Raw genomic sequence first — 14701 nt, forward strand, 5'->3', positions numbered from 1 at the left:
AGCAGGAACAAGAGGCAGATACAGGACTAGCGATGCAACAAGGGGAGAATGAAGAGATAATAAGGCTGAGGGGGGGAGACAATAGGAGGAACAAGGGGCTACCAATGATGGGAGCTGATTCACAGAAGGTGGAAGGAACTTAGATTCTCTAGTACCTACAGAAATTGCTAAGATAAGAATGGTATTATTGGAGACACTTTGATTCATTTTATGACCAATGATAATACGACAATTCGTAAGCATTCTTTATGTAATGGGTGGCAACAGCAATAAAGGTCTACCTGTGATCAGTAGGAAACCTGAAGTCTGCTAAAATTCATCTAGAACCTATAGCCAAGAAACCTCCACACTATCCAAGGTGTGGCAAGGCTCTGCAATCAAGAGAACTGATCTGTCTTTTCATCTCCTTGAACTCATCTCTTGTGTGATAACAATTCTGATCTAGGATCCTCAGTCAGAAATGATTGATGTTTGCAGTTGATACACCAAGACCATGCAGTATCAAACCAAGAGGCTGCACCAAGGACAGGGACTCTGTTTTGGGGCACGTCTGTCAGGGTAAACAATGTAACTGCATCTCCGCACAAATGTTTCTCAACAGTCCACAAGCTCAGAATCATTCAAGGAGGAATTTCATAGAATGATTTAACACACAGCCATTTGGTGCTCAGCGCCTGTGCTTACACTCTCCTGTAACTCATTCGGTTACATCTGCTGTCATTTCTCCCTTTTATGTACTTACCAGGGTCACTATCAAATTATGTCACGAGGGAAGTGGGCAGCTGTTACTCTGAAACATTTACAGTGTGACGCTCCACCACCAAACCAGTGCCCAAGTGATGTGTGTCCCATTTCAAGACCCTCGTGTACAATCCAGGACTGTTGACAAGCCTAAGTTATATTTCTAAGCTTCAGTGGTGCAAATGTTTACTCACACACAAGAACCAGCAGTTTTCCAAACCCTTTAAGGAGCATCTTTTACATCACCCAATGTGGATGTCGGGCTTTAGTTTAATATCTACTTCAAAAGATGTTCTATCTAATAAGGCAGCACTTTTGTTAATGTAAGAAATGTGGCAGGCAATTTTCTCACATCAGGATCCCACAAACAGTATGCAATTAAACTCAGGTTATCTGCTTTGGTGAACTGAGTGGAGAATAAATATTGGCCAAGATGCTGGATATATCTTCGGCTCTTCCTTGGAATAGTACCATGGAAGCTTTTACACCAACAAAGTTTAAAATCTCATCTGAAACAAATCACTCCAACTAGGAGGTACTCTCTGTAATACAGAGAGTCAGTATAATTTTCATGCTCAAGCCCTGAATCAAAGAGTCCCTACTGTGTGGAAGCAGGTCATTCGGCCGATCGGGTCCACATCAACCCTCCAAAGAGCAAGCCATGCTGACCCACACCCCTACCCTCTCCCTGTATCCCTACATTTCCTATGGCTAATCCACCTAGCCTGTACATCCCTAACCTATATATTTTTGGACTGTGGGAGAAAACTGGAGCATCCGGAGGAAACACATGCAGACACAGGGAGAATGTACAAACTCTACACAGACATTCGACCAAGGGTGGAAATGAATCTTTTTCTGGGTCCCTGGTGCTGTGAGGCAGCAGTGCTAACCACTGAGCCACCTTGAAGAGGGAATTAAATCCAGAACCTTGTGATTCAGAGACAGAAGTGTTATCAACTGGGCTCCAGCTGACTCAAATCACAGTAAGTAAAAAAGGGGGAAATTATATCTCAGTCACAAACCACTGCTAAAGCAGACTCCATTGAATCAGTTAGAAGACACTCAGAGGTTTGAAGAGCAATGTTAATGGTATTGATGTAAAGGGCAGAAAAGTTAAGTATTTACTGTGCTCATTCTGGGACAGAGTCCAACTCATAAGATTCTAGGTTCAAGTCTCACTCCAGGATTTGAACACAAAGATCAAGATTATCAAGCTACTGTCAGGGATGTCATTTTTCAGATAAAGTTGTTCAATAATAGCTCCATCTGCCCACTCAGGTAGATGTGAAAGATGAATGGTACCATGCCAAAGATGTGAAGGTGAGCTATCTGCAGTGTCCTGGCCATTATTTACTCTGAAGGCAATATCACCAAAATAATTTTTTTGTCTTCATCACATTCCATTTTGTGGGAGCTTGTCACATTTATATTGGTTTCTGCTGTGCAGATTGGGGTGTGGTGCTGCAAGGCAGCAGTGCGGCTAACCACTGAGCCACCATGCTGCCCTGTTACTGAGTCTGAATATAAGGGAGGGGGGAGGGAGAGGTTTAGTGAGTTTGAACAGAGGGGGAAAAGGTTTGGAGAGCCCAAACTGAGGGGAGCTTTGAAGAGACTGAACTGAGGAAGTGGGAGATTAGAGTATAAGGTTTGGAAAGCAGAATTCATGGAGACTGGGAGGTTTGTAGAACACGAACAGTGATGAGTAGGAGATCTGACACGAAAAGCAGAGCTTTAGATCTGTGGCATTTTGCGACTGGTCTTGTGAATTGCGAGACCTGTCGGGACAAACGTAAACTGACTCGATAAGACTATGGAAACCTAAACATAGTTTTAGACAGGAGTGAAGCAAAGCTACAAATGAAATACCAAAATCCAGTAAATAAAAGTGAGATACAAGGGAAACAAAATGAGCTCTTTGCAGCTTGATGCCATATATTACAACGTAAGGAGTCTAGCAAACAGGAAAGGCAAACTGAGGGCACAGTGACATAATAGTTTTATTGAAAAATTCTCTTGGCAGTAGGTCATAGAAATGTACAGTATAGAAACAGACCCTTTGGTCGAACTCATCGATGTCAACCAGATATCCTAAATTAATCTAGTCCCCTTTGCCAGCACTTGGCCCATATCCCTTTAAACCCTTCCTACTCATATACCCATTCAGGTGCCTTTTGAATGTTGTAATTTAACCAGCCTCCACCACTTCTTCTGGCAGCTCATTCCATACATGCACCACCCTCTGTGTGAAAAAGATGCCTCTTCAGTCCCTTTTAAATATTTCCCCTCTCACCTTAAACCTATGCCCTCTATTTTTGGACTCCCCCAAACTGGGAAAAAGATCTTGTCTATATACCCTATCCATGCCCTTCACAGAGTCGAAGAGTCGTATAGCATGGAAATGAACTCTTCAGTCTGACCACTCCACGCTGATCTTAATCCCAAACTAAACTAGTCCCACCTGAACTGAAATGTATCACTTCAAATTTCTCTGCATTGAACTTCATCCGCCACTTATCTGCCCTGTCCCCAACCTGACGTTGTTATTCTGAAGTTCTACTCTGTCCTTACAGTTTACAATTCTGCCAAGTTTTATTTTATCCACAAACTTTCAAATTGTCCCCTGCAGACCAAAGTCCGGGGAACTCCACTAAAGTTCCTCCAGCCTGGAGCATATGCATTAACCGTTGCTCTCTGTTCCTTTTAATTCATTAGTTTTTTTTATCCACATTGCTACTCGCCTTTTCTGTCCACGAATGATTAATTTCCACACAAGTCTGTTGAGAGACACAGGCTTGGTTATTTGTGTGCTAAAATGTGCAGAATTGTGCAATCCTTTTACTTTCTACTTTATTTTTATTTTAATTCATAATATAGTTATAAACAATAAATATGATAACTTGATCTAGTGTATTACAATTTGATACTGTTTACAATTCTGGTTTCCCTGCTATTGGAAGGATGTTGTGAAACTTGAAAGAGTTCAGAAACGATTTACAAGGATGTTGCCAAGGTCGGAGGGTTTGAGCTATAGGGAGGGCCTGAATAAGCTGGGGCTATTTTCCCCTGAAGTGTCAGAGGCTGAGGGGTGACCTTATAGAGGTTTATAAAATCATGAGCATTGGTGGGGGTTAGGAATTCATATTGAGGTTGTACAGGAGGTGTCTTATGGAATACTGCTCGAGGGCATAGGTTTAAGATGAGAGGGGGCAAGATTTAAAAGGGACCCAAGGGGCATTTTTTTCATGTAGAGGGTGAGGAGTGTATTGAATGCGTTGCGAGAGGAAGTGGTAGAGGCTGTTACAATTACAACATTTGAAAAGCACCTGAATTTGGACAAAAACATTCATAAAGCCTCTTCTGGAATACTGTGTCCAGTTCTAGTTGCCCAGTTATAGGAAAGATACGATCAAGCTGGAGCGGGTTCAGAAGAATTTTACCAGGATGTTGCTGGGTATGGAAAGTTTGAGTTATAAAGAAATGCTGGATAGGCTGAGTCTTTTTCCACTGGAGCATAGGAGATTGCCTCTCAATCTGATAGGTTTATAAAATAATGAGGGGCTTAAATAGAGTTAGAGTTAATGGTAGTTGCCTTTTGCCTAGGATGGGGGCATAATATTTAGGTGAGAGGAGAGAGATTTGAAGACATGAGGTAAATGTTTTTAAACAGAGGGTGATTCGCGCACAGAATGAGCTTCCTGAGAAAGTGGTGGATGTGGGTGCAATTACAACATTTACAAGACATTTGGATAAATATATAAATATGAAAGGTTTGGAGGGATATGGGCCAGGATCAAGCAGGTGGACATTTCAGTTCAAATGACATGGAGAGAGTACAAAGCAAATGGCATTGTTCTAAAGGTTTAGACGAGCAGAGACCTGGGTATATGTGCGTTTCAGTTGCTAAAGGTGACAGCACAGAGAGACAGAGCTGTTACTAAAGCATGCAATATTCTAGACTTCATTAGGACAGGTTTAGAGTACAAGAACAGGAAAATGGTGAACCTTGACAGGACACTTGGTTAGACTTTAGCTGGTGTACCACATACAGTTCTGGACACCACACTTTAGGAGAGATATGAACACATCAGAGAGAGCAGAAGAGGTTTATGGGAATGGTTCTCGAGATGAGAAACCTCAGTTATCAAGATGGATTGATGAAATGAGGACTATTTTCCCTGCAGAGGAGAAAATAGAGGAAAGGCTTCATAGAGTTTTCAAAATCATGAAGGATCTTGAACAGATAGATAGGGAGGAACAATTTCTGCTTATAACTGGGTCAAGAACCAAAAGGCACAATTTTTGGGTAGTTTGCCAGAGAAGCAAATGTGAGGTGAGAAATATTTTTTTCCAAACAGTGAGCAGCTATGGTCAGGAATACACTGTCTAAAACTCTGGGTGCAGGGAGGTGCAATTAAGGCATTTAAGAGGATGATTACTTAAACAGAAATAACAAGCAGGCCTTCACAGTAAAAGGAGGAAATTGACACTAAGTTAATCACAGAATCTGCTTAAACAGCTGAAAGTGACATGATGGGCTGAATGGCCTCATCCTACACTGTAATAATTCCGGAATCTGTAATAACAACACAAGTCTCCTTAATTTACGGAATGGAAGTCAAAAGTCCAGTATCGTCCACTTTTTGTAATTTTGACAGAATCAGTGGCAAATCCACAGCAGTCACAGATTTCATAAAATGTGTTCAGGAGAACTTTATTTAGCCACTACACTGCAAGACCAATAAGGGAAGGGACAGTTCTGGACTTAGCTTTGGGAGCCGGAACTGGGCGGGTAAAAGAGGTATGACTGGATGAAAATACTGAAAGACCAGTCCTTTTAAGCTACAGCTTGATACAGGATATGCCAACTGGAAACAGCTACAGAAATTAACTGTTGAAGCAATGGAAGACAGTAAAAGAGAAAAATCAGGGCAAATATGGCACTTTAAAGAACAGTGGTAGGACTCCAAATCCAGAGCACCTCTCAGACTGAAAAGTAGTGTCACCATTGTTAACATATATCCAAAATAAAAATCAAAATACTGCGAATGCCAGAAATCTGAAACAAAGCCAGGATATTGGAGAAAGTCAGCAGATCAGGCAGCACGTCTGTCAAAAGGGAAATACAGAGAACCAGAACCATTCCCATAAACCTCTTCTGCTCTCTCTGATGTGTTCATATCTCTCCTAAAGTGTGGTGTCCAGAACTGTATGTGGTACACCAGCTGAAGTCTAACCAAGTGTCCTGTCAAGGTTCACCATTTTCCTGTTCTTGTACTCTAAACCTGTCCTAATGAAGTCTAGAATATTGCATGCTTTAGTAACAGCTCTGTCTCTCTGTGCTGTCACCTTTAGCAACTGAAACGCACATATACCCAGGTCTCTGCTCGTCTAAACCTTTAGAACAATGCCATTTGCTTTGTACTCTCTCCATGTCATTTGAACTGAAATGTCCACCTGCTTGATCCTGGCCCATATCCCTCCAAACCTTTCATATTTATATATTTATCCAAATGTCTTGTAAATGTTGTAATTGCACCCACATCCACCACTTTCTCAGGAAGCTCATTCTGTGCGCGAATCACCCTCTGTTTAAAAACATTTACCTCATGTCTTCAAATCTCTCTCCTCTCACCTAAATATTATGCCCCCATCCTAGGCAAAAGGCAACTACCATTAACTCTACTTAAACCTCTCATTATTTTATAAACCTATCAGATTGAGAGGCAATCTCCTATGCTCCAGTGGAAAAAGACTTTAGAAGAAACTCCTTCAGGATTGAAGAAGTTATATTGCAACCAAAATGTTAACTCTGTTTCTCTCGCCACACATGCTACCTGACTTGCTGAGTTTCTCCAACATTTTCTGTTTTTGTTTGAGAAAGGAAATATCAAGTTCAGCATCTTTGAAAGTAGATAAATTGACTATTCTACCCTCTATTGCAATGCCATTCCTCTTCACTCCCTCACCTGAATGGCATTCAGCTTCATGGTGCTACAGACAATTTGTCCATCCCAGTTCAGCTTACCCTGATGCACAAAGGCAGCTCGTACCTCCTATCTGTGGTTCAAAGACAGGGCTGAGGCTCCTCCTCAACTGTATCCTGGATAACCAGAACCACATGACTTGAAGCCATAACCTCCTGTCCCTGATCACTGAAAAATTCTAAAGTTCGTTTTAATCTAAGGAATGGGACTGCCTCAGGAACAACATATCCAGATAATTCTAAACCTTCCCCAGTGCCTTGTAATGTTTGCAGCTCAGACTCCTGCTCAGCAATTCTGAACTCGAGGGTTTTAGCTGCAGAACCCACTGATGTGGTTGCTCAGAATTGGCAGACTCTCCACACACTCATGTATGGTGCAGTTACAGCACACCATCTGCCCTGCATTTCCTATCTAATCTCACCAATTTACTTGAACACTTCCCAATTTAGTGAAATCAAAACAAGTTATAGTTTTCTTTCTCAGGCAGAAAATAAAAGCTCACAATCTGAAGGTTAAGAAGCACACTCTTACCCTCTACACTGACTTACTGATTCACGATCATCCTGTGCTGCACACTCATTTATGGCTAAGCTAGCACTGTGTGAAATATAAGAAACTTGAATTAGACAACAGATTGTTGTCGGCATCTTTCCATCTGCAAATGATGATGGGAAAGCATCTGCAGTTGTTCAAGTTACTCTCTACAGATACCGTTTGGAAGGAGTTAAACTATTACTAGTCCTTTGGCTTTTCACAATGACATTTTTGTGCAAATTGTTGTGTGTGAAATTTTCTGCTACATTTTTCTAGTGAATATAGGACAGCTGCAGGTTAATAGTATGAAAATCTCTCATATTGCCTCATATTTCACTGAAATCACTGTGAAAACCTGCTAACATCTTGTTGCTGCAGCAAACATATCGATAACAGAACTGCAGGTGTTTAATGGTTAGTGTTTCTCATCATTTGTGTCTTCTCACTTCCTCCTCCCCACCGGCTGAGCTGCAATATTTGATACAATGATACCATCTAGTGGTGAGAATGGGTGTATTTGGGAGACAAATGGGGGCACACTTGAATTTCGCCTGGTTTAGAGAGAGAGACAGACAGAGACAGTGTGTGTGTGGCAAATTTAAATCAACAAAGGTGTATCAGCTAAGATTTTCATAATTTCATTCCTCTCCACTTAGACTATGCAGAATCTCTATTCAAAAACTCATTAATATTTTCAAACTTTTAACTTATTTTCTGTTCATAATTAAATGTACACAACCACATAGTTTAGAAGAGAGTCAGTGTACAAATCTTTGTTCATTAACTAACATGGAATAGAATACTTGAGTGTTGCAGAATGATCCTGGATTAGACGTATAGTAAGCACATCAATTTATTGCCCAGCCCTAATCGCCTTTGAGAAAATAGTGGTCAGTTGCCTTCTGGTCAGGTGTAGGATCATCTACAGTGCTGCAGGAAGGGTGTTCAAGATTTTGACCCAGTGGCATTGAGGAAAGGTGATATTCTTCCAAGTCAGGGAGATTCTATGATTCTACAACACTCAAGTATTATATTACATGTTAGTTAATTAACAAAGTACACTGACTCTCCTCTAAACTATGTGGTTGTATACATTTATTTATGAAGAGAAAACATGCTTAAGTTTGAAAACATTAAATAGTTTTCTAATAGAGGTTCTGCCCAGTCCAAGTGGAAAGGAATAAAGGAATGAAATCATGAAAATCTTAGCTGATACACCTTTGTTGATTTAATTCTGCCTGATCTTCCCCCCCCCCCCCCCCAACACACACACACACACACACACACACACACACACACACACACACACACACACACACACACACACACACACACACACACACACACAGCATTTACAAAACAACCAACCTTATTTTCCAGGCTGTCTGACAGAGGGACCACTGATGTAAACAGGGCAAGTTTATGACAAAATATTCATTGAACCATCCACGCTTGTAAACATGTAACCAGGAGCTCCTGGTTACATCATATACCTTCAACAAGACCAGCAGTAAATATCCCGTAAATGTAAATGCAAACATTCATTAGAGATTATTTGAAAAATTTAATCCCAAACCAGGAGAAGTCCACGTGTGCCCCAATTTGCTGTCCAAATAGACCATTGGGCCCAATCTCACCACTAGATGGTATCATGTGTGTCAAATACTGCAGCTCAGCCAGTGGGATGGAGGGGGTGGGTATGAGTTTGTGGAGAGTCTGCCAATTCTGAGCAACCATATCAGTGGGTTCTGCAGCTAAAACAATCCTTTGCTGAGCTGCTGAGCAGGAGTCCGAGTGGCAAGCATGTAAGGCATTTTTGGGGGGGGCAGGGGTCAGAGTTATCTGGATATATTGTTCCCAGGACAATCCCACACTTTAGGTTAAAACAAATTTTACAGGTGATCAGGGACAGGAGAGTTTGGCTGCTAATCATGTAGCTCTGGTTATCTACGATAGAGCTAAGGAGGAGCCTCAGCCCTGGCTTTCAACCATGGGTTGCCTTTGTGGATGAGAATAAGCTGAACAGGAATGGACAACCCACAGTACAGTGGAGCTGGACGCCATTCAAGCGAGGCAGCTAAGAGGAATAGCATTGCGATTGAAAGTAGATAAATTGACTATTCTACTCTCTAAGGTGCTAATTCAATACTTCCTTTCTCTCTACATTCATGTAATCTGAGATTTACCTTTCTCTTTAACCACATCTGCATTACTTGTATTCATCAAAAATCTTGGCCTAGTCATCTGTCTCCAGACACAAGTTCCTGTTTGGTCTTTAACAGGCTCACTCTTCCTCTTTGTGATCCAAATTTATATTTTAAATTTCACAACTATGCTTTTTTGCAATAATCCATGTTTTCTGCAGTACTCAGCTCTTGGTATCTGATGCATGCTTTCTTTCTTTACCTTACCCTACCGGAATGTTGTAATTCAGAAAGCCAGCTAGTGAAGAGTAGAACTGGATCCAATCTATGTGCACTTTTATATTTATTTGTAGTTCAAAATGACAAACATCCACCTCCTAATCCGACCTCACGACTTCAGTCTGGATTTATTTGGACACGTTGTTATGACACATCTCCAAAGCTATCACATCCTCAGGTGGGGCATGCAGCTGGCCTTTCATGCCACAGAGAGGGACACTACCACTGCACCATAAATGCCCTATTCTGTGTATTTTACTTATTTATTTTGTTTGCATCTACTCTGCGCTACTTTAATTTTTAAAAGTTGTATCCAATTTTCTAATCAACCTGTTCAGAGATGTTATTACACATCTCTGGACCAGATGAGATTTTAACCCAGGCCTCCCATTTCAGAAGTAGGGACACTACCATTGTGCCACAAGAGGGCCCACAAAAGATTCTCTCAATCTCTTTTTTAACAAACTTATTCAAGAGATGTCAATACTCCGCTCTGGAGTAGGTGGGAGTTGAACTCAGGCCTATCTGGATCAGGCAAAGACACTGCCATTGCACCACAAAGGCCCTACTCTGTGCATGTTTTTATTTTGCTTATATTTGCTGTGTATTTATATAATCCCATTTAATACCTACCATCTGCATGCAGCTACACATTTAAATAAAAACAGAAAATGCTGGAGAAACTCAGCAGGTCAGACTGCATGTGTGGAGAGAAAAGAGAGTGAAGAACAGACTTGTTCAGTTCAGAAGTAGAATCACATGAGACTTAATTTTGTTAATTCAACATTTTTGTCTTTCTTTCAAACTTCCAGCTGGAGTTCTAAGATTTGGGAGTTCCAACATTGTTCTTTGAGGAGCCTTTTTGCCCTGACCTTTCTCTTCCTTTACTGTTTCCCACTGCTCTGTCACAGATTTACCTTCTGCAGCTGTTTCCAGTCAGCAAATGCTGAATCAGATAGTTTTGGGGATATTAAACTACAAAGTCCAGAACTGTTCCTTCCCGTATTGGTCCTGTAATGCAATGGCTAAAAACAATCCTCCTGAACATATTTCAAGAATTCTGTAAGCTCTATACAGTTGACACTGATTCAGTCCCAGTTAATGTTGTGCAATTTTAAATTACAAAAAGGAGGATAGTGGAGTTTTCACTTTCATTCTGTAAATTAAGGAGACCTGTGTTGTAATTACACATTCTAGAATTGTTACAGTCTAGGATGAGGCCATTCAACCCATCGGATCTCTACCAGCTGGTTGAGCACATTAACTTTGTGCCAATCTCCTCCTTTATCCTGCAGCCCTGTCCAAGATTTCTGTTTAAATTATCATCCAATGCCTTCTTCAAGGCCTCAATTGAACCTCCTGCACCCACAGTTCTAAGCAGTGGATTTCTGACCCTAACTACTCACTGTTTGAAAAAAATTGTTTCCACCTCATATTTGCTTCTCTGGCAAACCACTTTCAAACCCTTGTTTCTTGATCCAATTATGTGCAGAAACGGTTTCTCCATATCCATCTGTTCCAGACCCTTCGTGATTTTGTAACCTTCTTTCAAACCTCCCCTCAGTTCTCCTCCCAAGGCAAAACAGTCCTCACTTCACCAATCCATCCTGATAACTGAGGTCTCTCATCTGTAGAACCATTCCCATAAACTCTTCTGCTCTCTCTTCAATGAGTTCATATCTTTCCTAAAATGTAGTGCCCAGAACTGTACGCAGTACACCAGCTGGAGTCGAACCTGTGTCCAGTAAGGTTCACCATCACTTCTCTACTCTTGAACTCTATCTACAGTAATGAAGTCTAGAATACTGAATTTTATATTAAAAGCTTACCTTACCTGTGCTGCCACCTTTAGTGACTTAAGCACATATCCACAGATCTGTCTGCTCCTGTACAACATTTAGAATGCATCCTTTATTTGATACTCTCTCCATGTCATTTTACTCAAGTGTATCACTTCACTTTTTTTTTTGCAATGAACTAAATCTGCCACCTATCCGTCCACTTGGATACCTCATTGCTCGTCTGATTCTGCTCCAACATTTAATTCAGAATATTTCTATCCCTACTAAGACAGGATTGGAAAAGCAACATGACAAACTCGAGGCAGCGGAGGAAGTCATAGGAGTTCACAGTAAGCTAGAATTTGATGTCATTATATTCTGCAGAAACAAATATATGTTTGTTGGATTACGCCTCCAAGAATGAGTGCAATGATCAAAAGGAGTCAACAACAAAATGATCCTTGACGGACTGTAAGCGTAACACTGCAATATTATTGCATTCTTCACAAGGATTAGAACGTATCATAAATTTATACTCACCCCTCGATTACTAGCATTCTCCTGTAAAAACTTTCTGAACTTATTAAGGAAAATGTATCTGGATGCCTCGCCCTGAAACGACAATGTTTAAATGATTTAGTGAGGTGAAGTAAACCTCACAGTATCCAACCATTTTGTTACAATCACAGTTTGTGACTACATCATAAGATACAGCAGCAGGCTAGGCCATAGAGCCCATCAAGTCTGTTCCACTATTCAATCATGGTTGATAAGTTTCTCGATCCCATTCTCTTGCCTTCTCCTCCCTGATCCCCTTATCAATCAAGAACCTCTCTATCTTTGTTTTAAACAATGACTCCGCTTCCACAGCCTTCTGTGGCAATAAGTTCCAGAGATTAGCCACCCTCTGGCTGAAGAAATTCCTCCTCATCTCTAAAGGGTCATCCCTTCATTCTGAGGCTGTGCCATCGGTTCCTAGACTCTTCCTACAGGTGGAAATACCCCTCCACATCCATTCTATCCAAGCCTCTCTGTATTCTGTATTCCCACTCATTCTTCTAAACTTCATAGAGTACAGACCCAGAGTCCTCAATTACTCCTTACATGACAAGCCCTTCAGCCCTGGGATCATTCTGGTAAACCTCCTCCAGGCCCCCCTCCAACACCAGCATATCCTATCTTAGATATAGGGCCCAAAACTGCTCACAGTATACCAAATGCAGTCTGACCAGAGCCTTAGGCAGTCTCAGCAGTAAATCTCTGCTCCTATATCCGAGCCCTCTTGAAATCCTAACTGCCAACTGAACCTGCACGTTAACCTTGAGAATTCTGAACGAGGACTCCCAAGTCCCTTTGTACTTCAAATTTCTCAAGCTTTCTACATTTAGAAAATAGTCTATGCCTCTTTTCTTCCAACCAAAGTGCATAACCTCACACATTCCCACATTGTATTCCATCTGCCATTTCTTTGCCCACATTAGCCTGTCAGAGTCTTTAAGCAGCCTCCCTACATCCTCAACAGTCCCTCCACAGATCTTTGTGACATGTTCAAACTTAGCAACAATGCCCTCAGTTCCATCATCCAATTGTTAAATTTATAACGTGAATAGTTGTCACCCCAACACTAACCCCTGCAGAACTCTACTAGCCACTGGCTGCCATCCTGAAAAAGACCCCTTTATCCTGACTCTGCTTTCTGCCAGTTAGCCAATCCTCTAACCATGACAATATCATGCCCCTAACACCATGGGTTTTGATCTTATCTGGCAGCCTCCTGCGCAGCGCCTTGTCAAAGGTCTTCTGGAAATCCAAATAGATCACGTCCACTGGCTCTCCTTTGTCTGACTTACTCATCACCTCAAATGATTCTAACAGTTTTATCAGACATGACCTCTCCTTGCTGTCTTAGCACTATTTTACCATGCACCTCCAAGCACTCTGCAATCTCATCCTTAATAATGGACTCCAAAAGCTGACCAATCTCTGAGGTCAGGCTAACCAGATAGTGGTTTCCTGTCTCTGCTTCCCTCTTTTCTAGATTAAAAAGAAGTTCAAATTCCTGTTCTTCAAGCTTTACAAGTTCCTCTGAGGGAGAATTTTATTATAGCCAGAGTCAGAGATCTACAGCTCAGCAAAAAGTCCTTCAGCCCATCACACCCACAGCGGTCAAAAACTTCCTAACAGTCTGTTTCCAGATTTAAATGTAAGTTGGAAGTGAAGCTCAAGCTGACCACAGCATTCTTAATTTTCCGACAGTGATTACACAGCTATACTGCTGAACTGATACAAACCGAGATGATAAATCCAAAAAACACGACTAATTGAATTGCAGGATTATACTTGGAGCTAGCATCAACACGAAATGAGACAAGCACAATAACAACAAATCACCATTTTAATCATATTAGTAACAGAGAGTGACATGGGACAATAGTGGGAATACTGACAGTGGGCAGTGAGCTCCACATGGGGATACTGACAGTGGGGCAGTGAGCTCCACATGGGGATACTGACAGTGGGCGGTGAGCTCCACATGGGAATATTAACAGTGGGCGGTGAGCTCCACATGGGAATATTAACAGCGGGGAGTGAGCTCCACATGGGAATATTGACAGTGGGCAGTGAGCTCCACATGGGAATATTGACAGTGGGCGATGAGCTCCACATGGGAATATTAACAGTGGGGAGTGAGCTCCACACGGGAATATTGACAATGCACAGTGTGCTCCATACAGGAATATAGATATGGCAGGGAACATCACACACAAAAATATAAAGTGCGTAGATGTGTATTCAGCTTGTGGGTTGCCTGCCTGCATAAAGGAGCAAGGACAGCAGGGTTATGAGAATTTTAGGGAGATCATCAGAAACCACAACCCACTTGATCACTTAGCAAAATCAACGAACTAAATTATCACAGTCTCTCAACAATCTACCTTGACAAACAAAATATCTGCATGCAACTTTCAGCCACGAGTGACAAACTGCTACTGGTAGTGGAATGTGGTTTAATTTCATCCAAGAACCGCATATTGAGGGAGTTTCTGCAGATTATAAACTCACTGGAAGCAACTATTACTCACCGATCCTTTATCTTTGTTGTTGAGAAATAATTTCAGGATCTGAACCTGTAGCTCTTCCACAACTGCAAAACAAAATCATTTTATAAACGGTCCTTCTGTAATACTTGGGACCATCAATACTCATACCATACCACGTTTCAATCATAATGTCA

The 14701-nt window shown here is 41.4% G+C and overlaps 1 protein-coding gene across 3 annotated transcripts in view; it reads right to left on the reverse strand.

Annotated features, from left to right (window-relative positions):
- rnf123 (ring finger protein 123) overlaps positions 1 to 14701 on the reverse strand; it is a 390439-nt gene that overhangs the window by 298985 nt on the left and 76753 nt on the right. For all 3 annotated transcript variants that reach the window (XM_087994538.1, XM_087994539.1, XM_087994537.1), the window contains exons 18-19: positions 14550 to 14611; positions 12007 to 12078 (exon numbers count right to left, since the gene is read on the reverse strand). In XM_087994538.1, the coding sequence (XP_087850664.1) occupies positions 12007 to 12078; positions 14550 to 14611 (134 nt within the window). The remainder of the gene's footprint in view (positions 1 to 12006; positions 12079 to 14549; positions 14612 to 14701) is intronic.

This window comes from Chiloscyllium plagiosum, unplaced genomic scaffold (assembly GCF_037043375.1).
Source record: "Chiloscyllium plagiosum isolate Xiang-an unplaced genomic scaffold, Cpla_swu_hap1 HiC_scaffold_14, whole genome shotgun sequence".
NCBI classification, from domain to species: domain Eukaryota; kingdom Metazoa; phylum Chordata; class Chondrichthyes; order Orectolobiformes; family Hemiscylliidae; genus Chiloscyllium; species Chiloscyllium plagiosum.